The following is a 25581-nucleotide window of genomic DNA, read 5'->3' as shown; positions in this document are numbered from 1 at the left end:
TTTCAACTCTGTAAAAAATTGAATGCGAAGTATTCAGTACATTAGACTACAGAAAATGCCTGCTGGTTATATGTTATTGGTTGTGCGATTGATTATCAACATGTTCAGTAAGAAAGTCCGTCTGGAATCGAAAGTGCAACCGAACGCTGGAAAAAATTCGTTGGTCTTTGGTGTTTTTTAATCATTATTTACGAAGAGTTGACAAAGTAATAGCCAAAATTAAATGTCCTAAGCCTTTACAATGAGCTGGGACAGCAACGAAGTTTATTCAAATTCCCAATTTAAGTGGGGTGGTGAGATATTGTTCCTATTTAAAGTGTTCAGTCAGTCATTTGGCGGGCATCAGACGTACTACTTTCCGAACTTTTTTCTAATTATTTAGTAATATAAACACGAAAATGGAACGGACATGCTCAGTGAATATGCGTAGGAATCATCGGAGTAACGACAATTTTTCTTCTTCTGGAATGCTATTCGACGAAACAAGGTAATTAACATTGCTGATAGACCAGTAAACGGTTGTAGTGCATTTTACATTGTGGCTGTTAGAACGGCAAGGAAGACTAAGATGTGTGAATATTAAATGTATGCCGAAATCAGTATTTATTTGTCATAAAAAAGTACATTCGTAGATTTCACTCGTAGGTCGTCAGCAGGTTACCTTCATGTATCTCGACTTGCTCACCTCAGGATGATTCTCGACGATTTCCCAGATCTTGGCTTCCAATTCGTCGCTGAGAGTCTCTTCGGTTGTCAGAATAAACGAAGTCTCTGTAAGGAAAATTTTTTGTTAGCAGAACTTTTATTTACTTCCATAGGCTTTGAATGACATGAAACTTAAAAACTGTTTTGTGAGGAAACCTCACTTCATGACAGCAGTGGTCTAGTGCTATTTGTTCAGATTGATTGAACTGTTTGCTCAACACGACATTATTTGAGGAATATAAAAGAAAATATTACAGGACGATTTCTTTACGAGTTTACAAACTTTCAGCGGTGATGGAGAAGACTAAATGTACCGGTCTGTGGTAACGGACCCTAGATTGGAAACGAACGAGTCGAAGTTTATAAGCGAAAATCGCTCAGATACCTCTGACAGAGTAATACGTGCTTCAGCGTACACAGTGTTTAACAAAAACATTCTTCCCAAGTTCCTGAAATATATCGCACTTGTTATTCGTCAACGGACGTAGTTCCAACATGATGGAGTCTCACCTCATTTTGGACTGAAGCACCTGGATCAGATATTACCTGAAAAGTGAATAGGCAGAGGAGGTCCTCTTTCGTGGCGAATGTGTTCATCTGATCTCAGCCGACTTGATTCCTTGTTTTGGGGTCATGTGGAAAGTTTGTGTACGAAACATCTGTCGAGAATGAAGAGAATCTCTTGGTAAGAATTCTTGTGACACAGTTCAAACGACGCCGGGGATGTTAGAACTGGTACGATAGAACTTCGTGCGACGGTCCAATGTATGCATTGACGTTGGGGGACGCCATATTGAATAAAAGTTGCAAATGTAGCAGGTTTTGAAACTTGTGCAGGTAAATGAAATTCATTACCACTGTAGCGTAGACTTAGCATTTTCGGTCTCACTTAGGCATAACTTGAGTAGTTTTTCGCTTCCACTTGAAGGCTCGATCGTTTCCGTACTAGGAACCCTTACCTCAAACAGATACATTTACCCTTCTCCGACGTCCCTGAAAGTTTATAACATCATCACGAAATCATCCTCTACACATTAACATATTGACTGTATTCATATCCAAATGCTGAACCATGTTAGTGGTGTTAGAAAGCTGCAGTAAGTACGATATTAATATACACCAATTTGCGCCCGCCATGACACACCATTTTTGGTACGAGTTTCAGTAGAAGACTCCAGTTGTCTCACATGTCTAAGGAACGGTGTACATTGTACGGTTTCGCTTTTTACTTCCTTTAGTACGATACATGGTTCCTTAGATATATTAAAGAAAATTGTAGAGTGAAGAAAATGTAATGACTGCCCTTATCAAGCAAACAATAGCACTTGCGCAATTTCAGAGTGATTTGTATGCCTCTTTTTCTAATTATTCTGAGGAGCAGAATTGAATCTCTGCTCCACAGGAACACTGGAGTGAGTTATGGGAAGGAAGGTACTGGAGGTATCGTTCCGAGAAAATTAAACTGTATGAGGCAAATGCTTGGTGAAGTAATGAAGTTTGGTGACAAACATGAGATCACTGATTTTGTAAATTACCGTCGTAATGCAGCAATTTGGAAAATTACTGCTACTGCTGATAAGGATATTTTAGAAACATAATGCATGAATGTAAGCGAAGGCTTCCGCGGCCGTTGTCATCTTCAATAAAATTCTTCAGGGTATCAGACCGCATCGTCATAATTTAAAATGCGCCAACGTTTCGGCCAGCGTTGCAGCTAGCCTTCATCAGGGCCTTACGTAAGGCCCTGATGAAGGCTAGCTGCAACGCTGGCCGAAACGTTGGCGCATTTTAAATTATGACGATGCGGTCTGATACCCTGAAGAATTTTATTGAAGATAATGCATGAAGTTTAAAGCCAAGGTCACAGTTTTAGATGCTGTAAGCAGTGGTGCAACTTAATTACTTTTGTTAGCAGAAAGAAGGACCTTCTTCCCAGGATTAGCAACAAGAATTACATTCACATTCTGTAGTACGGGAAACAAAAGTAGTGATGAAGTTTGTATAAGGAGGGGACATCAGAGACCAGAGAGGTAAACAGGGAAAAAAATCAGGCATATAAAGTGAAAGTATTAGACTTGACTAGTACTCATTTACTTATAATATAGTGACCATTTCGTCCAGTTTGGCCGATGCTGATGTTATTGCAGTTGTTACATGTGATTTTATGTGGACCCGGGTCAGCATATTCTGAGGATTTAGTATTGGCCGAATGTAGTTTTATTTTGAGGTGGCTGTTAGTAGGAAAGTCTAGCTGTATATTTGTGATTTTGAACAGTGCATTTATTTTGTTGGATATTTGACCTAGTTATATACAATGTACACAACGACAGATCACCTAGGTCAAATAGTACTTTCATGTACTACAAAATCCTCAGAATATCCAGGTACATATTAAATCATGTGAAACAACCGCAATAACTTCTACATCGCCAAAACGGGACGAAATGTAGTCAAAACATATTCAACGCTTAACTAATATTACAGTTAGATAGTTTTACTAACAACTAAGCACTGTCAGTTATGAGACAGTTTAGTATCATGTAATATGGACGTCTAGTTCACCTAGACGTAACTACCAATATGTAATCAACCAAAAATACAAAGCGTATGAAGTCCGTAAATGATCTTACCAAGATTGTATTCTGAGGTTACTTGAAAATGACAATGAAAAACAAACAGATTTGTAGTGAAATAAAGACTGTTAACTACATTGCAGCTATTCTGCACTCTCTTTATAATAATGTCGTTATCTGACGGAAACTTTGTTGCAGGCCCAAATCAACAAAAAACTTCCTTCTTGTTTCTTTTTACTCTTAGACCATATACTAAGCTCAACAGACTGTTCATTCAGTTTAAAAGGCGCAGTAATTCTTCGTGACTTTCACAAACGATAGGAATGTCATCAGCGTGTATTATCACTAATGTACGTTAAACCTGTAATCTCACATCCGATCTTCTCTTTACCCTCTTTGCTTGTTCTATATAGAAGTTATACAGTATATCAGAAAGACTGTATGTACCCTGTTTTACGTCTTGACTAATGTGCGAACTTTCTCGTTCTTCCATAATTATTCTTGCCTCTTCACATTGTCTATTAATCGTAAATTCTGTGAATGGTAAGAATATTACATCTCTGAACATTTTCGAACATCTTTCAAGGTGTTATGAAAGTAATTACTTATAGGTATAACATTGTGAATTTATCAGTTTAATATGTCATGGTTGCAAAGTATTGGCAGGAATTATTTACAGAGAAGAATGGAGAAGCTGGTAGAAGCCGACCTCTGAGAATACTATTTTAAGTTCCAGAGAAATGTAGTGACATTATACGAATGATCCGAAGATAGATTAAACAAGGGAAAAATTACGTTTATAGCATTTGTAGACTTAGCGAAAACTATTGACCATGTTGACTCGAATACACCGCTTGAAATTCTGAAAGTAGCAGCAAAGGAAATCTAAGTAAAATTTGAGGAAATTAAAGTTTAGGGAGAGCAAATAAAAACTTACAGGTTTGCCGATGACATTGTAGTTCTGTTAGAGACGCAAAGGACTAGGAAATGCGTTGCTGACGGAATACCAGTACGATTCTGCATGGAGTATGTGAAAGAACTTGCCCCTTGGCTAGCGGCAAAGTACCGTAGCTCTCTGGGAGAGAAATGTGTTCCAGATGACTGGAAAAAAGCACAGGACATTTCTATTTTCAAAAAGGGTTGTCGAGCAGACGCAAAAAACTATAGGCCCACATCGGTGACGTTGGTCAGTCGTAGAATTAGGAAAATGTATTGTGCTCGCATGTTATGAAATTTCTGAAGATCCAAAACCTTCTCTGTAGGGATCAACATGGGTTCCGAAAACAAGGATCGTGTGAAACCCATGGGACTCAAAAAGTCAGAAGGCAGCACATACGGGCTCCCAGGTAGATGCCGCATACTTCCGGAAGGCATTCGATACAATTGCACACTGCCGCCTAGCGAACAAAATACAAATGCACAGAATAATAGAGCAACTGTGTGACTGGACGAAGATTTTAGAGCAAATAAAACACACCATGTCATTCTAAATTTAAAGAAGACTTCAGAGGTACAAGCGACTTCGGCCTTACCCCGGGAGAGTTTTATAGGTCCATTACTTTTGCGCAGTGTATATAAATGACATAGTAGCCACCATACAAAGTTGCACGAGGGTTTTCTCGGAGTATGCTGTTGTATACAGAGAAGTCGCCGCACTAGAAAGTTGTAGCGAAGTGCAATCAGATCTGCAGAGGATCGTCGTTTGGTGCAGGGAGTGGCAATTCATCCGCAACACAAACAAATGTGACCTATTACGTTCGTTTGCGTACCCATCTTCCGCAGTAACTGTTAAAATCTTTTACTATAGGTCATCCATCTTGAGCGGACTGCAATTTAATAAAAAAGAATTACACCAGACACTTTTTGCTTTTACTTATAAAGCATCTTCCGTGGTTATTCTGCAAATTTGATACATGCATTTGTACACTTTTAGATGGTTTGGAGTAAAAACTGCATGTTGTTTATAGAGTTGGTGTGCAAGTGCATATTCTGCTCCTTCCCTCCTTGTCAGCTGCGGTTGGCGTCGAAAGACTTCCTTTCCGTTGGCGCTTGGCGGTTTTTGCCTTTCTGCAGTAGTATTTCTTGCGCTGCGTTATTTACACTTCACTTACTTAAACTGTTTCTCATTCCGCACTGCAACAGTGTTTATGTTTGTTCCTTTGCTTTCGTTCACTTTGAGTGTTGCCAACTTGGGAAACTACTTCTTTGTTTCTTTAGTGTGTGTGTGTTAGTGTGTGTGTGTTTGTGTGTGTGTGAGAGCTAGTGACATTTGCTAAATTATCTTGTATGTACATAGAGACGCGAGAGGAGTTGGGGCTGGTTGACTTTTTTTTTTTTTGGCGGGGGGGGGGGGGAAGAGAGTGGGGATGGGCTTGGACAGTGGTTATAGGACAGAATCTGGGAGGAGATGGTGATGGACAAGACAGTGTAGTTCAGCCTCCCGTCCGCGACCGTGTGTCGCTAGTGTCGCCATAGGAGCGAGAGAGAGAGAGAGAGAGAGAGAGAGAGAGAGCTGCAGAGCGAGTGTGACCGCACAGCACTGCTCTGCGCTGGGCTCTCCCGCGGTCAGATCAAACGTAAACAAAATATTCTATTTTAGAATTAATTTTATGTAAGGGATATAGAGTCTCATTCTTTCTGTTAGTAGTTACAAGGAAGTATTTTTTGTTGTACTTCGTGCTACAATTTTTGTATCCCTTTTCAGAGTTTAGAAATCGGATCCTTAGTTTGCTGTTTTGTACGTAATAATTTTAACTGACCAAGTTTGAAAACTTATTAAAATAGAATTAAGGGTATAAAGCTCTTTAATTCTTACAGTCAACATTGTTAAAGAAGACAATTAACATTTTAGACGTTTTTCTTTTTCGAGGAAACGATTTTGTCTAGGCTTGGTGCAATATTCCGTGAGACTGTTAACCTCAAAGAATTGGTCAAATTTTTATCGCCAAGGAATGAACGATTCTTAGTTTTAGCATGCTTTAAAAGAGAGAAAAAGCACTCACAAATATACGTTGAACCAAACTGTGAGAGAACTTTGGCCGCGTGCTTGTACAAAAGAGGATATTTCTCCTGTGGAAGACAGCCGTAAAAGTCATCCAAAGTTTTACACATAAGAAAGCGGTCCTTCAGGCGGATATGGCACTGTAGGTCAATCAGCTCCAGTTGAAGCACTCGTGAGACGTCGTCTGCCCGAAGGGAAGTCGGGTGAACAAATATATCTATCGGCTGGCGTTCGGGCGGTCCGCACGGCCAGCTAAGCGGTGCGGCTCGGCCACTGCAGCAACGTACGAATTCGCCCGGGGCGCTGGCCGCGGGCGCTAGCGCCCCAGGGGAACAGTTTGGACGAGCCTGCTCTATGTGTACATTTAGTGTTGTGTTAAGTGGTCAGTCAGTCAAAGAGCGCGTGATTTGCCAAGTTGGTGCGATCATTTATAAGTTGTTTCTTTTCTGTTGTGGTTTTTGGTTGCGGTAGTTTTCTCGTAAGGTGAGGAGGTGTTTTTTGTTGTTGTTTATCCTTATATATCCATGTCTGTGTCTGTGGTTGTAATGTTATGTCGGTGTTCTGCAAAAGTTGAATTTGTCCTATACTTACATGCTCTTACATGTTTTTTGTACCTGGCTTCAAATGTCCTCTTGGTTTGACCTACGTATTTTCCATCACATGTACTGCATTTCAGTTGGTATATTTCTGTTTTCTGACATAGATCAGTTTTTCCTATCATTTTTGGGAAGTATTTCTGAATTGATTGGTTCGTTGGTTTAGAGCGGGGGAGGGGGGGGGAGTGAGGGACCATACTCGTAGGTCATCGGTCCCTTTCTGAATTGAGTTGATGGTTTGGTGGGCTATTTTTATGCCTCGTTTTTTGAGTGTGTATTTGTGGTTGTATGTCATTGTGTACCATCTTTTACTTTGTGTTTCTTTCACACTTTGTGTTGTTTCTATTCTTATGGGTATGGTTGTATGTCATTGTGTACCATATTTTACTTTGTGTTTCTTTCACACTTTGTGTTGTTTCTATTCTTATGTTTTGTGTATTTGTTTCTGTGTGATTTTGTCCTTGTGTTGGTGACAGCCGAGTGTTTTTTCTTTTCTGTTTCTTGATTTTCTTGTTCAGCTTTGTTACTAAGTTCTCTTTGTATGCATTGTTTGTGGCTGTTTGTATTATGGTGTTCATTTCTTTTTTTGAAAATTGTCTATATCTGTAATTGTCGGACTATTAAAAAATATTTCATTAACTCACACATACACAGACACACACACACACACACACACACACACACACACACACACAAAATTAGTTTTACAGGTTAGCAACGATCACAACATGAATAAAGCAAACGAACCAACATAAACACTGTGGCAGTGCGGAATGAGAAACAGTTAAGAAAGTGAAATGTAAATAACGCAGCACAACCAACACTGCAGAATAGCAAAAACTGCTAAGTGCAAATGTGAAACGAAATCTTTCGACTCCAACCGCTGCTAACAAGGAGAGAAACACAGTGTCACTTGCACACCAACTTTATAAACAAAACGCTGTTTTTAACCTGAAACAGCCAAGGATGTAGAAACGTATGTTTCCAATTTGCAGAATAAGCACGGAAGATCTTTATAAATAAAAGCGAAACGCGTCTGGCGTAATTCTTTCTTTAATTAAACTGCAGTCAGCTCAAGACGCGTAACCTATAGTAACAAACGTAACGTATTGCGTATACATAGACAGAAAGACCGATTACTTTTTGGTTACACGATTGTAGAACAATCACTGGAAGAAGTTACTTCCACAAAGTATCTAGGGCTAGGTGTACTGAGCTTTTTAAAGTGCAACCACCACATAAAACTAATCGCAGGAATTGGAGATGACAGACTGAGAGTTATTGGACGAATCCTGAGGAAATTTAGTCCATCAACTAAGGAGGTAGCTTCCTAAACCGTCGTTGAATACTACTCGTCAGTGTGGGATCCATACTAGATAGAATTGATAGAGGAAGTAGAGAAGATACAAAGAACAGCAGCGCGTTTTTTTACGCCTTCATTCAGTGAGCACGAAAGCGTCACGGAGATAGACAACCAACTCCATTGGCAGTCGCTGTATAACGGGTTCGCTTACAGTTCAAGTTCCGAGAGAGTGCTTTCCTAGAAGAATCAAAAAATATATTTCTTCCTCCTTTAAACTCGTATATCTCACAAAAATACCATACAGGTAAAATCAGAGAGATTCGAGTCCACGTGGAGGTGTAGCGGCCGTCGTTCTGCCTAAGAACCATTAGCGACTGTAACAGGAAATGGGCGGATGTGACCGTAGTACACGAAGTACCCTCCACCGCACACGGCATGCTGGCTTTCGGAGTAGAGATGTAGGTGTAGAACGGTGTGTATAGTGTCTTGAAAAGAGGTTATAAGATAACACCAACAAAAATAAAACGACGGTAACGAAACGTTCTCGAATTGGCCCAGGCAACGCTGAGAGAATTACATTAAGAAACTAGATACTAAAGGTAGCAGACACTGATGATTTATTAACATGTAGTACAAAGTGATGTGCTGGGAAGTCTTTTCCGAAGGTAAATGTCTGGAGTGTAACCTTCTAGAGAAGTGAAAGATGGTCGACAAACAACTATGACAAGATGAAAATATAAGCTTTTGGTATGTGGTGCTAAAGAGGAAAGTCGAAGATTGGATGGATAGATCGCGTGACTAATGAGGAGTTACCGAACCGTATTGGGGTGAAAAGTAAATTATGGTACAAGTTGACACATTCTGAGCAATCAAAGTATCATCGAGGGAAGTGTAAGAGGATACAAATTGTAGCATGAACATAGTAATGAGGTGCAAACGGATGGAGGCTGAAGTAGTAATTCTGAGATGAAGAGGCCTGTACAGGGAAGAATAACATGTAGAGCTGCGTCAAACCTGTCTTCGGACTGAAGATCACTACAACAGCAACATGACAGCGTCCTTATTTTCCTTAAGTCTTGCTTAGATTAAGAGACATGAAGTCTGAATTGCCTCTGAACATACGTATTAGTTAACGCTTGTATTAGTCAGCCTGCATGTAGGTACCCTCGGATACGTAGCCTGTGATTTCAGGAATCACACTGAATCAGGATGTCTAGTAACTTCTGACAGTGTTGACCTGAGGCTCGATAGACGCACCACACACTACATTGCGTCTATTGTCTCTTTCATCTTCACGATTTTCACCTTTTCACCAGTGAGTCGGTTTAGACATCTGTAGTCTGTCCAATGTCCGTGTTATGAAGTCGAGGACATTTAACTGAAATGAAACAACTGTTACTAGTATGTCTGCAGAGCAGTATCAAGTCCTGCCTTCACCGAGGAGTCATGGTCAGAAGCCGCAGTAGTCATGTGGCAATTAAACTGACAATACCGAAAGAAGCCTCCAGCCATTCTTCACATCGTGGGATGCACTTCCCCCACCCTCACTCGCCATTTTCATGGCGCTCGTGGTCCAACTTCTGCTGGCAACTGAAACGTACCGACTCCCGCCACGCAGAAGTGTTCTATGAAGATCTCGGCGTCGGTGTAGACGATGTTATGCGGGCCGCTCAGTGGAAGGTCCCCTGCAGCACAAATCAGTTAGAGAGTACAGGTTGACACAAATTACCTCTCATTGTACAAAGAAAAAACCATGCATTAATTGTAAAACAGTGAGGTAATTTCAGCCAGAATGTGTGTGATGTATGAAATTCTGGACAAGCAAACACGAAGCTGCATGCCCAGTATTTATTCTTTGATCTGTGTTTGATTGCTACCCGATTATCATGAAACTTACAATGGTATTAATCACATCCAGGTACGCAATGTGTACTCTGCTTAGTAATTCTCAACATTAATTTGATAATAAGGGACTTGAAAAACACATCGTGTAAATAGGTGGCAACTAGTTAGCAACACAAAGTGAAATCAAAAGTACATGTCACCTTTTCCGCGGTTTACATTGATGCACTAAAAGCGATCAGCTAATAAACACGAGTGTCTGCCGTTCTTTCTGCTATTAGGCAGTGTATATTTTAAGTTTGCATGCTTTCGTGTGCTTTGTCATTGATGGTAAAATATTCTCAATCGTTACTTATCCTTGTCTTCACCTTTAAATTTCTTCAGTGCATAACTTTTCGATCTCTCTGCTGCGATCTTCTTTAGGGTTACAATTGTTCCCATAGACGGCTCAACTCTTATAATAAATAGGTATTTTTCCTGCGCTTTTACAGTCCACGAACTGGTGTTACTGGGCACAAATTTTCGCACTGCCATGAGGCTGTCGTTATTTGGTAAAATGCTGAGAGCCGATATTGAAAGAGAAGGTTAATGAATCCAAAATATTATTGTTGTGTTGCACTAAAGGAATTTTTAAGAAAGAAATGACGCTGCTAAAGGACTCAGACGACTTTACCATCATTGTACATATTGCCTATGTAGATGTGATTAAATGCTGGACATCTGTCGAGGAATAACTATTCTGTACAGAGATGGAAGATCTTTGCTTATCAAAAATGGCATTCGTCATGAATATGAAGCGCACAAAGAACCTTAGACCCGATATGTTCGCATGAATTGTTTCTTTCGCTGCACAAAGAAGTCTCACTTACATATGCCGTCCACTTTGCTGTCCATGCGGTTGCCGTTGAATTTGCCGAGAGCATGCCAAGGAAGACTGGAAAATAATTTTTTTACAAAAATTAATGCACTTGGTCATCTTACAATTATAGCTACATATTATACAGGTCTCGATATTCCACTTTAACAGATCTTTAAAAGATGAGATGTACCGGGTTTCCTCGGCGTTAATGATTCATGGTGTGCTTTCTGGTGTTCCATTTTATGCACAATACGAGTATTTCAGCGGTCAACGCCGGCCGGAGTGGCCGTGCGGTTCTAGGCGCTACAGTCTGGAACCGAGCAACCGCTACGGTCGCAGGTTCGAATCCTGCCTCGGGCATGGATGTGTGTGCTGTCCTTAGGTTAGTTAGGTTTAATTAGTTCTAAGTTCTAGGCGACTGATGACCTTAGAAGTTAAGTCGCATAGTGCTCAGAGCCATTTGAACCATTTTTCGACGGTCAACCCAGTCAGTTTCTTCAGGTTCTGCGAGTTTAGCTGTTTTGCGTGCTCGCTGCCTGGTCACCGAACAGAAGACGAATGAGTCGGTCGTCGGAATACTGAACATGAAATAGAATCAACACCCGAAAGAGCACTACGATAGATCTCGTAAAGAAAATGAACTTTGATAGGTAAGATAAAAAGAGAAACAATCAGTTAACACAGCGGGTGTCTCTTAATTTTTGAGGGATGGAAGCGCCCTTCGGATGGGCCAATCGGATAGACCATTTGATGAATGGATACCTGTTAATCTCAATATCAAGGTTCGGGTACCGATCTACCACTTCGGATTTTTATTTTTCAAGTGGTATACGACGCTACTATTCATTGTGTGTTCTCTTCGTCTGTATATCAGAGAAATTGCAGCCAACTACTCAAAATGAAGAAATTTGGAAAAAGTAGACTAAATAAAATTCTTGGGACTCAATAGAATCTCTGTCAGAGGGCGTTCTATGTATTTGTGGGAGGAGAATTGGAAGCCCTCTCCCATTGGTTCTCAGGGAGAAAATCTAAATGATTGAATCGCTATCTTATTCAGGGTTTGACAGGAAACGGTGCGTACCATGAATATTTATACAGAAAAATACACAGCAACCGATTTGTGATTGTGAATCCTTCACGGAAGAAGGGAGACAGCAGCAATGGAGCACCCCCGTCTATAAGACGCTGTGCAATGATGCAAAATTTAGTTCACTGGACGCAATAGCTGGTACTTCCCCAGAGAGAGGCAAAATAGAACGTGCCAATTAATTAATGCTTGGGGTGGTCCCGGCGGAGGTTCGAGTCCTCCCTCGGGCATGGGTGCGTGTATGTTTGTCCTTAGGATAATTTAGGTTAAGTAGTGTGTAAGCTTAGGGACTGATGACCTTAGCAGTTAAGTCCCATAAGATTTCACACACATTTGAACATTTTTTGAACTAATGCATGCCCAAGACAGAATGATATTACATACCATAGAGAAATGTAACTAAACGGCTCGGTGCCAGAATAAGGATGAATAAATACAATGAAGAGGACAAGGTCGAACAAACCTGTAATTTGAATTAAAATCTGAAACTGAGTTTGAAAGGAAGACTACATTTCGAGTACCTGACCTACCACATAGACGGGGAAACAGCACGCCGTCTATTTGACGTAGGATCCAACAAAGCTGCTGTGACTAGTATGAAATAGAAATGTTCAAATGTGTGTGAAATTCTATGGGACTTAACTGCTAAGGTCATCAGTCTCTAAGCTTACACACTACTTGACCTAAATTATCCTAAGGACAAACATACACGCACCCATGCCCGAGGGAGGACTCGAACCTCCGCCGGGACCAGCCGCACAGTCCATGACTGCAGCCCTTTAGACCGCTCGGATGATCCCGCGCGGCTATGAAATAGAAAGTGAAAGAAGAGTACCCTAATCTCTGATATCAGATTACTTAAAAATTGTCTCCTCTTTTACATAATTCAGTAACAGTAAAAGAAACTCATTTTTTAAAATTTTATTCATTTTGTATCCGCTTTTCCATTGCCTCGTTCTGTTAAAATTTTTATGATTAAATTTTTTTAGTATTATTAGGTCTTGTTTCTTTTGCAGTACCAGGTAGTGGGAAGTTTTAGTTGTCAAATGTTGACAAGAAACATCTTCGTGAGGAAATAATATACATCCAGTCAGTTGAAAAATGGAAGGTTTATTTAAACCTCGTGAACATGGATTTAACGTTTACAAAAAGTCTTCTTCGAAAGGAAAGTAATGGCAGCCTAAACAGTTTGACAGCCAATACCACAGGAACAATAATAATTCGTTTCGAATACAAAAATTATTCAGACTTACTGAGTTACATGTTGTAGTGGAGGTACGCTGAAATATGGTCAGAAGGGGTCAGTAAAATATAAAATTTAATTCCGTAATATTAAAAGCATGCACAACATGCTGGTCGTCATTGACTAGTAATTGACCAACAGTCACAGGAAGTACACTTCCGCGACGCAGAAGACTACATAGTTCACAGAGAAAGAAGGGGTGCCTCACACAAAGATCACCCTAGGGTGCCCATGAGAGCTACAACACCAAGAAGAATCGCTACTCTGCTTTTTTTTAAGATCAATTGGAAAAGGTGTCTTTATTTTTGGGAAAAGGTATCTTTATTCCTGATAATACAGGTCAAATCTCCGACAAAATTTACATTTTCATATGCACTGACTCTTACTCCATACATACACAACTTCATCCTCGTCAACCTTACAGCGACAACGTGTCCTAACAACGAAAGACATCGTAGACTAAAAGTAAGACGTACCAATATCCCTTTTGAAAACTTCATCAGTATTCAGTAATGACGTCACGACTATTAAAACTTTGAAGACCACCAAAATTCTCAATAACTCCATTAGCGTCGCATGCGTAATGCTTGGGCTAAGGGAAGCTGCTTGCGACAGAGGGCATGAGTGGTATATGCGAAGGGTTGCTAAACTTCTTTGAAACGTTAAAATTCAAATTATGACATTACAAACCATATCATATGTAGCTACGTACATGTGCAAAATTAAGAAAATGGTAACACTTCATAAGTTAAGAACGAGTTATTATGGTAAAGTGAAATTAAGTAAACTGTGAGGTAATATAAATAAAAAACAATTCAATACACCGGGAGTGGAGGGGGAGGCAGGGGTTGGAGACAGGAATAGAGAAAAATGGGGAGGGGGGAGTGGAAGGAACCAGGAGGAGATCAGGTGGACGAATAGGGGGCGTGGAGAGAACGGAAAGATGACAAAAACATAAACAACTATTATCAGGGTATACATTATAAACGTCAACACCTCACTAAATTTATGTGATTACACATCATATAAACACCGCGGCCGCCCACCGGATCACAAGAAGAGCTAGTCTGGCGCTTGCAAGAGAAAGGATCCGGTACACCCGTCGGCGGCTAGACACGACATCTAAGGAATTACTCGCGCACTACTTAGAGATGGCTTGTTTGCTCTCGCCCGATTCTTGGGAGTGGGTCGACACTGAGTCTTGGGCTCATGCGGACCTGTCTCGACACAGCGCCACTTTTAAACAAGTCTCCAAGTTCCAACGTCTGGCAGCCATAGAACAACAGGCGCAAGAAGTGCAACGACGAACCGTAATCAACTTTACCGGGAAGGAGATTGACGACGCAGCAAAATCAGTTCTGGAAAAGGGACTAAATTTCGCACCAACACCGATTACTATACCCATCGCAGACTTCATCAGTGTATAGAACAAGTAATTTCAACCCTTTCCAGCGAAAAAGCAGAAGAGATACGTCGGGAAACGTGCCGTGCGATTACCAAAGCCACTCTACCGAGGCCGAACATCACGAAAGCAAAAAGAGCTGCCATTCGAGAACTACGGAATGATCCTAAAATAGTTATTTTACCCGCGGATAAAGGAAATGCAACTGTACTGCTTCCATTATCAGAATACAATCACAAAATGTACGACCTACTCGAGGATCCAGCATACAGAAAACTGAAGGGAGACCCGACCAACAGGGTGAAAAGGAAGACTATTGAGCTTCTACACCAGTGCCTGCCGAAGGAAATCGTCAAGAAGCTCCGACCTCGAACTGCTGCACCCCCAAGGCTCTAAGGGTTACCAAAGGTGCACAAAAAGGATGTTCCTTTGCGCCCTATCGTCAGCAACATAGGCGCTCCAACGTACCAGATAGACAAATATTTAACGGTGGAATTAAGCCCTCACGTCGGGAAATGTCAGCATCACGTCAGGAATTCTGCACATTTCATTCAACGGATGCAGGAGCTGCGTCTCCGTAACCAGGACCTCATGGTGAGCTTTGATGTGGTCTCGCTTTTCACCAGAGTGCTGCTTGATGACTCTCTTAAGTTGATTAGGGAGAAATTCAACCCGACAATGACTAATCTTTTCGAATTTGTCCTCACATCAACATTCTTTCTCTTCGATGGAAACTATTACGAACAAACGAACGGTGTTGCCTTGGGGTGTCCTCTGCCATCAGTGGTAGCAAACTTGTTTATGGAGGACTTCGAAGAGAAAGCACTGGAAACTGCAGCACTATGTGCTTTTACAGATATGTTGATGACACATTTGTGATATGGCCACATGGAAGAGAAAAACTTCAAGAGTTTCTCCAACGTCTGAATTCTCTGCATCCTAACATCAAATTCACCATGGAGGTGGAAGAGAGTGGTGAACTCCCGTTTTCTGGATGTCCTAGTCAAGCGCAAAGAGGATGGCACCTTGGGACACAGTGTATACAGGAAAGAATCCCACACTGATCTGTATCTGCACGCTACCAGCTGCCATCATCCTTCACAGCGTGAGGGTGTACTGCGAAGACTGGTACACAGGGACCGCGCAGTATCGGATAGGAAAGCCTACAAGGGGAACTTAACCACCTTAAGGACGTTTTCAAGAAGAACGGATATAACGAGAGTCAAATTCGACGTGCTTTCAGGCAGAATGCACAAGCCCAGCAGAGAGCGAACAAAGAGGACGAGAAGGCAATGGCGTACGTGCCTTATGCCGGCAAAGTATCCAACAAAATCAGCAGAATTCTGGCTCGGCGTAACATCAAATGTGTCTTCCACCACCTCCGAAAACGCGTGCCCTGCTAGGTATAGTAAAAGATGACCTGGGGCTCCGCAAACCGGGTGTTTACCGAGTTCCGTGCAAATGCGGTAAGGCATACATCGGGCAAACTGTACGGACAGTCGAAGAAAGATGCCAGGAACACAGAAGGCACACTGAACTGAAGCAACTACAAAATCTGCGGTTGCGGAACATTACATGGATACTGAAAATACTATGGAGTACGCGAAAATGGAAGTTTTACGGCAGGCCTCGACTTTTTGGGACTGTGTTCTGAAGGTGGTGATTGAAATACGTGTAGCTGATGGGCTGATCAACAGAGACGCCGGGTTCAACCTCAGCAAAGCCTGGGACCCAGCACTCAGCCAACTAAAAGCACAGCGCCGACCCAAAGCGACTTCCACGCCCGAGGAAGGCCACAGGACATCTGATGGGCCACAGTTCGCATCCAGCAGCCAGTAGCCCGCCCCTCCCCATCACCACTCCACGCAGCGCCGCGTGCGGCATGACGCGGGGGAAGGGGTGGGCAGCGATCAGAGTATAAAGGGGAGAAGATTCAGCGGAGACGCTCAGTCTGCATGTATCACCTGAAGATAACGGCAAGGAACGCTGTAGAAATATCGTGGTTTGAAAACGACTGCACCCGGCTGGAGACCCGAGAACAGTACAAACCTCACGAAATACTTTAACATCATAAAATATCGTCGTCTTGGTGCATACGTCAACCTATTCACCATACGCTCCTCAGTTTACAGAAACGAGAAGAACACTAAAATAAAGAACCATGCAGGAGACAGCGATACGTAGCGGGGTAAACAGTGTGTTGAACAGGCAGTGATTGACATTAATGTTTTCCAGGTGTACAGCTGTCTGTCTAAGTATGTTACGTTAAAGGGTAACTGCTCTGAATAGAGCGATGCCAGAAGCAGAAAATGACACGACTGCTGTGGAACACCAGAAAGCGGATACTTACAGAGGCAGGCTGCTGAAGGTGCCATTGATGTTCATCTCGTCGCTGCTATCTCCCGGAGACTGTACCACAGTGAGGCATCCGAGCAGCGACGCGCCGGGGATGTTGTACTGGTACTGCGCGTACCACGTCTTCTCTGCCTGTAAACGAGCGAAAACTCGCCAGTTGTACCTAAAGTAATGACGTTCTTAGGAAAGCGAATACAATTTAAAGTAACATGTATCAATATACGACGATCAATTTATTAGACGCATTCGTATGTGAAGTAATTTACGGTATGTGGTTCTTCAGCTTGTAGTTGTTGCATGTCGTATATTTTGCACCTAAATAACAGTTCTTGAGTCATCATTATTCTGACTGGTTTAATGCAGCACGCCACGAATCCAACTTCCGCGTCAAACTTTTCACCTCGGATAGCAGCTGCAGCCTACATACTCAATTACTCGCTGGGTCTATTCCAATTTCTATCTTCCTCTACAGTTTTACCCTCTGCAGTTCCCTTTAATATCATGGAAGTTTGATGTCATAACAGATGTACTGTCATCCTGTCCCTTCTTTCATATTTTTCTTTCCCCGCCGATTCTGCGCAGAGCCTCCTCATTCCTTACCTTATCAGTCCACCTAATTTTCGACATTCTTCTCTAGCACCACATCTCAAAGGCTTAGATTCTCTTCTGTTCCGGATTTCCCACAGCCCATGTCTCTCGGTCACACAGTGCTGTGCCCCAAACGTACGGTCTCAGAAACTTCTTCCTCAGTTTAAGACCCATGTTTGATACTTGTAGACTTCTATTGGACCGGAATACTCTTTCTGCCAGTGCTAGTTTCCTTTTTACGTCCTCCTTGCTCCGGCCGTCATCGGTTATTTTGTTGCCTAGGTAGAAGAATCCCTCAACTTGGTCTGCTTCGGCGCGCGGGGTTAGCCGAGCGGTCTAAGGCTCTGCAGTCATGGACTGTGCGGCTGGTCCCGGCGGAGGTTCGAGTCCTCCCTCAGGCATGGGTGTGTGTGTTTGTCCTTAGGATAATTTAGGTTAAGTAGTGTGTAAGCTTAGGGACTGATGACTTTAGCAGTCCCATAAGATTTAACACACATTTGACATTTTTTTTTGTCTACTTCGTGATCCCCAAATTTTGATGTTAAGTTTCTCGACTTATTTTCAATCCATATTCTGTTCTCACTAGACTGTTCATTCCATTCAACACATCCTGTAACTCTTGTTCACTTAAACTGAGTATAGCGATGTCATCAGCGAATCTTATCACTGATATCCTTTCACCCTTAAATTCAATCCCACTCTTGCTTCCCTCATTGCTTCTTCGATGTACGGATTGAACGGTAGTGGGGAAAGACTACATCCCTTCCCGTGCCGTACAACCTTTTCAATCCGAGCACTTCGTTCTTGGTCTTCCAGTCTTATTGTTCCTTGTTCATGGTGTTAGGACAGCAACCAGCCACAAATTAACTTTCAGTTTCTTTATTCAAAGGCTACCGTTACCGGTTTCGAATTGTTGTGATAATCCTCAGACAGTTTACACGCTTTCTTTATGACATGTGGTGTGTTTTTTACAGATTAATTGTCCTAAAATATAAATAATACATAATTATAAACACGCCACACACAGATGGTTGCGCTACAGATTTTCGTTGCATGTGACTTACGTGAAACGTCGGTTTGGAGTGTTTGTTTTTGTTTGTTTTCATAAAAATGGTTAATATGTTCTTGTTTCTTGTAAGTCATAATATTTGTGTTTATCATTTTAGGAGCTGTACTAAGTTTTGTTAATACAACATCTAATATTTATCTGAATTTGCAATATTATGAAGTAAATCCGTTTTCTAGAAATAATCGAAACATTGTATGCCTATACACTCAGTTAAGAAATAAAATGAGAATGTTAATCCCCTAGCAAAAAAAAAAAGAAAGAAAAAATACTAAAAAATTACACATAAATAAAATGAGTCACTTTTTTCTCGAGTAGTGACAATACGTTGGCTTATTTATTCATTTAAGAAGGAAAAGTCTTTACACTAACTTCTAATTTTACTAGCAATCTAGGTACAATTTTAACTACAGTAATTAAGTATCATAGACCTTCTGACAGCTGGGCCTGAAGCATCTGCTTCGGGCTGAAATGCATATTGTTCGATGTCATTCACCTCCACAGCATCAGGGTAAAACACATCTTTAACTTCTATTCCAAAGCTGTGTAGAACTGCAGCAGACACAATAACATTCCCACACCTGTTTGATTTAAATAGCATTGTTTTAGTGAGAATTTGGAAACGTTGCTTTGAAACACCGAGCGCTCGCTCTATAACACATCTGGTAGCATTATGGGCTCTATTGCAACGCCGTTCGGCTCCTGTGTAGGCTCGGAACTCAGGCGTCATAACATGTTTGGAGAGAGCATAACAATATCTCCAACAAGCAACGCATCATATTGTCCATTAACAAATGCGGCAGCAACTCTGCTATTGTCCCCAACATTTGTGGAACCCGGGCAACGGCCTACCACGTTCAAAATCTTCATATTGGCACCACAGATGATTTGTGTATTGATAGAAAATAAATTCTTGCAATTTCTGCATAGTTCTGCTTGCGCTTCACATAGACAAAGTATGGATATAAGTACACAATCTATGGTCCCTATGACATCTGAGAATCCACCAGTTCGATAGAATTCCCTTTGTTCTCTGATACTCGTTTATTTTCTTGGCTATGTGGCATGGACACATGCAGTGGCTTTAAGGCAATTAAACTGTTTATCGCAATATTAAAAGCTCTTCCAGCAGTAGTACGATGGATATTAATGAGATCCCCTGCTACTATTAGATAAGTGCCGTGCGAAAGATTCGCAGTTCACAAAGAAGGTCAGCGTAGGAGACAAAGCATGGTTACGGTCAGAATTATGCTGTAGTAACGGCTCCAGAATACCAAGCAGCATCTCAAAAGATTCCTTACGAAACCCAAACCACTCTTTGAAATCACTGCCGCTATACATCGCAAACTGGTCTCTTCTCTTCATTACAGCTCTCGTTCTTGGGATGGTGCATCTCTTCCTCCATCTCCATATATTCTTCGTAGTCCAGGCAATACAGAGAATTCGACATTTAAAACACAGAACTTTAAGATCGCACCTAACTCTCTTACTTTACTCCTACTACTGCCCCCGCAGTAGCGTACTCTTAAATGGTGCTCTCCACCAGTATTGGTGTGAATAAATTTACTTCCGGAGCAAATGTAAAATTTACTCCTGGAGTAATTTAGTTCAGTGCTATCGACTGGAAGTCGCCTATTTCCTTCTCTCTTAGTAACTTACTACTTTAGTTTCACTTACTTCTGGTTGGTGCTCCCCACCCTTAAACTTTAGCTTACGTTTCATAAGGAGTTAGATGGTGCAGTGGTTAGCACACTGGACTCACTTTTTTTTTTTTTAAGGTTTTCCGTGATTTCCCTAAATCGCTTCAGGCAAATGACGGGAAGGTTCCTCTGAAAGGGCTCGGCCGGCTTCCTTCCCCATCCTTCGCTAATTCAATGGGACTGATGACCTCGCTATTTGGCCCCCTCCCCAAAATCAACCAACCTACTCTTCATCATTATTAAATTGCTATTGGGGTCTATATCTGCTGCTTGGTAAGCCTTACAATCCAGTATCTGATTTCGGAATCTCTGCCGGACCATCATGTAATCTTACTAAAATGTTTCCGTATCTCCCAGCCTTTTCCAAGTGTGCGTCTTCCTCTTGTGATTCTTAAACAGAGTATTCGCTATTACTAACTGGTATTTATTGCGTAACACAATTAGTCTTTCTCCTCTATCGTCCCTCCTGCCAAGCCCATATTCTTCTTTTTTCTTCTCCCTTCCATACAACTGCATTGCATTCCGCCATGACTACTGGATTTTCATTTCTCTTTGCGTAATGAAATGCCCGTTCACTACTCTCATATCCTTTCTCTGTCGGTTCATCCTCTGCTTGCGACGTTGGTACGTACACCTGAACTGTTGCTGTCGCTGTTCGTTTGCCGTTGATTCTGATGAGTACAGCACGACCACTGAACTGTTCACAGTAACCCACTTTACCATTTTCTGCTGCTGTTGGTATTGTCCTATGTTCATACATCCAGAAATCCTTGTCTTCTTTCCATTTCGCTTCAGTGCCCCCCCCCCTCCCCCCCCCCCCCCCCCCCGTATCTAGATAAAGCCTCTGCAGTTCCGTTTTCAGTTTTTCTAACTTCCCTACTTCTCTACCACTTTCATACTTCTGACATTCCACGCCACGGTTCGTAGAACGTTATCCTGTCGTTGGTTACTCAGTCTTTTCCTCATGGTCACCTTCCCTACTGCAGCCCCTCCAGGAGTTCCGAATATGGGACTAGTCGGGCATCTTTTGCCTATGGAGAGATCATCATGACACATTTTTTCCAATGAACGGTCATGTGACCTGTGGATACACATTATGTGCATTTAATGCAGTGGTTTCCATTGCAATCTGTATCTTCATGCCGCTGATCATTGCTGATTCTTCTGCCTTTGGGGACAGTTTCCCACCACAATAGCAAGAGAGTGCTGTGAACCTCTGTCGGCTCCTCCGTCCTCTTTGACGAGGCTGTTGGCAGAAAAAGGGTGACTTCGTATTCCGGAAGACATCGGCTGCTGTTGCTGGTGATTTTTATCCGAAATTTATGAAGAGAGGCGAGGTTCAAACCAGGCACTGAGGCAGTTCTAACCACTAGTCAGAGACACTAGCCCTACCGTAGACCACATGTGGAACGACCAGCTAAACAGTACATGACACGGCTCTTTCAGTCTACAAACGCCAGTTCTAGCATAACGATGTTGACTAATTCCGAAATCCATGACATGTATCTCACAATACTACACCCACGACTTACAATGTTTCATTATTTTCTATAAGCCCCTAAGTTCGAGGTATATTTTTGCATTCCATACACAGTGGTGCTTAGATTAGTCTTATGGATCAAAGCATCATCATGTGAGATAATATTAAATTACAAGTAACAAATACCACAACCTTTTTCCAATAAACAATTTTGTTCAATGATATGCATCCAGCACATAATAACCAGGCTTCTGGAATTTCCTTTAGCTCTATTTGCTTTCCTGTCTGAGGCTGAATCTGTTGTTTTGCTTTGGTAGTTCGTTTGTCACGTTTATGATTCAAACCACTGCCTATTGGTCGGAGGACAGGATAAAAACAGTTCACTTTACTGAGAGTAGTCATCTTCCTCCGTTACACTTTCTCCAGAGCTTACCGTGGTGATGTTGAGGCTCTCAGTGGAGGCATCAGGCAGGTTGCAGAAGAGGTCGTTGAGGAACGAACCCTCAGCCAACAGAGGCAGCAGCAGCAGCACACCGAGGAACATCTGCAGCCAAGTTCAGAATTTTTGTTACACAAACGCAGTCGTGCAGCAAGTGCACAGCGACTTTAATATCACATCATTCTTTGCTTACACAACCACTAGAATCATCAGTTTTAAGGGAGACTTTAAGCTCCATACGAAGCTTTATTGTAGTTATACTCTCGGGCCGTTGCTATGCCTTCACTAGTAACTGCTGAAACGACTCTTACTTTCTTTCGATTTCAAGTTCTGTTGCTGAAACATCTACAGTGGTATGGAGTTACAGTGGATTCCTTCGACATCTACTCGGCAAAATGTACGTACTTAAAGACTGGAAAGCAGCACCGGTCTCACCAGCACTCAGGAAAGGACGTAGCAGTAATCCGCAGACCCATATCACTGACGTCGATTCGCTGTAGGATTGTTAGTCATATATCTTATTCGGACGGTAACTTGAAGAAAATGATTTATTGACACATTTATTAAAGAAAATTAGCTGAGTACCTGGCGTTATTTCAATCATTTATTAGTTCATTTCCTCTTTACCCCTCTCTGCCTATCTCCTGCTTCACCTACATCTTCACCATCGCCTCTCTGTGTCCATCTCCTCCACTCCTCTCCACACTGTCCAATTCCACCTGCCCCTCTCTCTGTCCATCACCTCCTCCCTCTCTGTCAATCTGTTCCTCCTCCTCTGTCCATCTGCTCCTTCCCCCTCTGTCACAAGCCTCCTCCCAATTCCATCTCCTCCTCACCCTCTCTTTGTCGATCTTCTCCCCTCCTCTTTCTGTCCATCTCCTTCCGCTCTCCATCTACTCACTTTCCTTTCTATGTCCGCCTTCTTCTCTCCCCTCTCTCTGTCCGCCTCCTCTCCTTTCTCTGTCCATTTCTTCCTCCTCCTCGGTCTGTTAACCTCATCCTCTCTCTGCCTATCTCTTCCTCCCCCCTTTCTATTTCCAGCTCTTTTCTTTCTCTATCCAGCTCCTCCTCTCCCCTCTCTTTGTCCATTTCTCCCTCCTATATCTCTATCCATCTGCTCCTTGTCCTAACCATACTTATCTCTTCCTTCCCCCTGTCTGTCCATCTCGTCCTCCCTTCTCTCACCCCAACAGGAGACCGGTAGTTTTTCCCCATAAAGTATTTCTTTCCAGATCCTAACTACTATGTGTACCAAATTCGACTGAAATCGTTCAAGGTGTTTCGCATGAGATTTTTACCCATGGCTTTGCCCTCACACTCTCATGCCAAATATGTCAAATATATTTCACAGATTTAACATATGTCATACGTATTTGTACACTTATTTCACCTGTAGGCCTAGCGAATTTCGCCCTACAGTTTGATTTCCACACTGTTCAATGTTTATGGCGTCGTATATTTTGAACTATGTGCTGTAAGATGATATAATTATCCAGTTACATGCAGTGGTATATGTGCCTACTATCTGCGTAATGCATTGTGAATAGGATTAGTAGTAAAAAAAGATAATAGATTAAAACGTCATACGTGATGCCGGAGTTTTTCACGCATCTCTGTATTTGCCGTTGCACCTTCTGAATTATGTCTCGGACAAAGATGCATTTTGTAGGTAAATGCAGCAGCGGATGTGCGTACTGTTTGCGAAAAGTGTTGCGATTAGCATTGGTAGCAACGTAGTAGTAAATGTAAACGTCTCTCACGTTGCGGTAGTTTCTCAATTATCTCCTGAACTAAGTGTCGTGCAATGATAAAATTTTCCTGGTACATTCAATGTTATACGTGAATGCTGTGTGCAAAATTTGTCACGAATATAGTTAGTAGTAAAGAAGCAATAAATTAATTGTCATGCTCCATGCTACTGCAAGAACAAAGAAAATGGGATAAGCTATAAACTTTCTTCGTTTCATCATTTTGTGGGGCGAGAAAAAGTTTCGCAAAGGTTTTAAATAGTGTGATACTAGATGACTATAGTAACGGTATTCACGCGTCGTGGCCTTCACAGATTTTTCTCCGCCACCCCACCTCTTTCGTAGACGTGTGATTATTACCCCCACGGTGATTCTTACCAGACAGTATGTGATATGTGTAACAAGTTTGGTTGAAGTCGGTCCAGTGATCTGGGAGGAGATGTGGAATATACATACGCACGTAAATTCATTTGTTCTTGTGAAACACAAATAGCTCTTTATTCACACGAAGTAATTAGTGGTATCGATCGGGGATTTCAAATTGATTTCAGGTTTCTAGATCTCCAGAAGGCTATTGACACTGTTTTTTCAGAAACCACTTCTAATTAAATTGTATGCCTATGGAATATCGTCTCAGTTGTGCCAATGGATTCGTGATTACCTGACAGAAGGGTCTCAGTTCGTAGTAATAGACGGAGCGTCATCGAATAAAGCGGAAGTGATACCTGACATTCCCCAAGAAACTGTTATACATTGAACCTATGGCTTTCATATTCGGTATAAACGATTTAGGAGACAATGTGAGAAGCCTTCTTAGATTGTTTTAGATGATACTGTCTATTACCATATAGTGAAGTCATCAGAAGACGAAAACAAATTGAAGAGTGATTTAGACAAGATATTTTTAATGTGCGAAAAGTGACAATTGACTCTAAATAATGAAAAATATGAGGTCATCTACATGAGTAGCCCTACTAAAAGGAATCCACCAAAATTCCGCTTACGCGATAAATTACACATATCTAAAGGCTCTATCTTCAACTAAATACCTCAGCATTAAAATTACGAGCAACTTAAATTAGAACTATCACATAGCTAACGTTGTGGGAAAGGACTAACTGAAGACTGTGCTTTATTGGTACAACATTTAAAAGGTGCAACAGGTCCAGTAAAGGGACTGCTTACACTACACTTGTCCCTCCTCTTCTGAAGTACTGCTGCGCGGTATGGGATCTTTACTAGATAGGACTGACTGCGAACACCTAAAAAGTTCAAAGAAAGGGCAACTCGTTTTGTATTGTGAAATAGGAGAGACAGTGTCACGGAGTTGGGGTGACAACCACTAAAACAACGCCGTTTTCCTTTGCGGCGATACTTTTTCACGAAATTTCGAACACCATCTTTCTCCTTCGAATCCGAAAACGTTTTGTTGACCCCGACCTACGCAGGGAGAAATTATCGTTGTAATGAAATAAGAAGAATCAGAGCACGCATGGAAAGATTTAAGTGCTCTTTTTTCCCGCGCACTGTTCGAGTGCGCGGCGATAAAGAAATAGCACGAAGGTAGTTCGATGAGCCCACTGCTAGGTACTTA

General features: G+C 41.8%; 1 protein-coding gene across 1 annotated transcript in view; it reads right to left on the bottom strand.

Moving 5' to 3' along the window:
• Nucleotides 1-586: 586 nt before the first annotated feature.
• LOC126198539 (uncharacterized) overlaps nt 587-25581 on the bottom strand; it is a 32672-nt gene continuing 7677 nt past the window's right edge. The window contains exons 2-6 of the mRNA XM_049934941.1: nt 22234-22344; nt 16962-17098; nt 10890-10954; nt 9780-9863; nt 587-771 (exon numbers count right to left, since the gene is read on the bottom strand). Coding sequence (XP_049790898.1) covers nt 650-771; nt 9780-9863; nt 10890-10954; nt 16962-17098; nt 22234-22344 — 519 coding nt within the window. The 3' untranslated portion in view covers nt 587-649. The remainder of the gene's footprint in view (nt 772-9779; nt 9864-10889; nt 10955-16961; nt 17099-22233; nt 22345-25581) is intronic.

This window comes from Schistocerca nitens, chromosome 8 (assembly GCF_023898315.1).
Source record: "Schistocerca nitens isolate TAMUIC-IGC-003100 chromosome 8, iqSchNite1.1, whole genome shotgun sequence".
NCBI classification, from domain to species: Eukaryota; Metazoa; Arthropoda; class Insecta; order Orthoptera; family Acrididae; genus Schistocerca; species Schistocerca nitens.
This window is presented reverse-complemented; position numbering and strand designations above follow the sequence as displayed.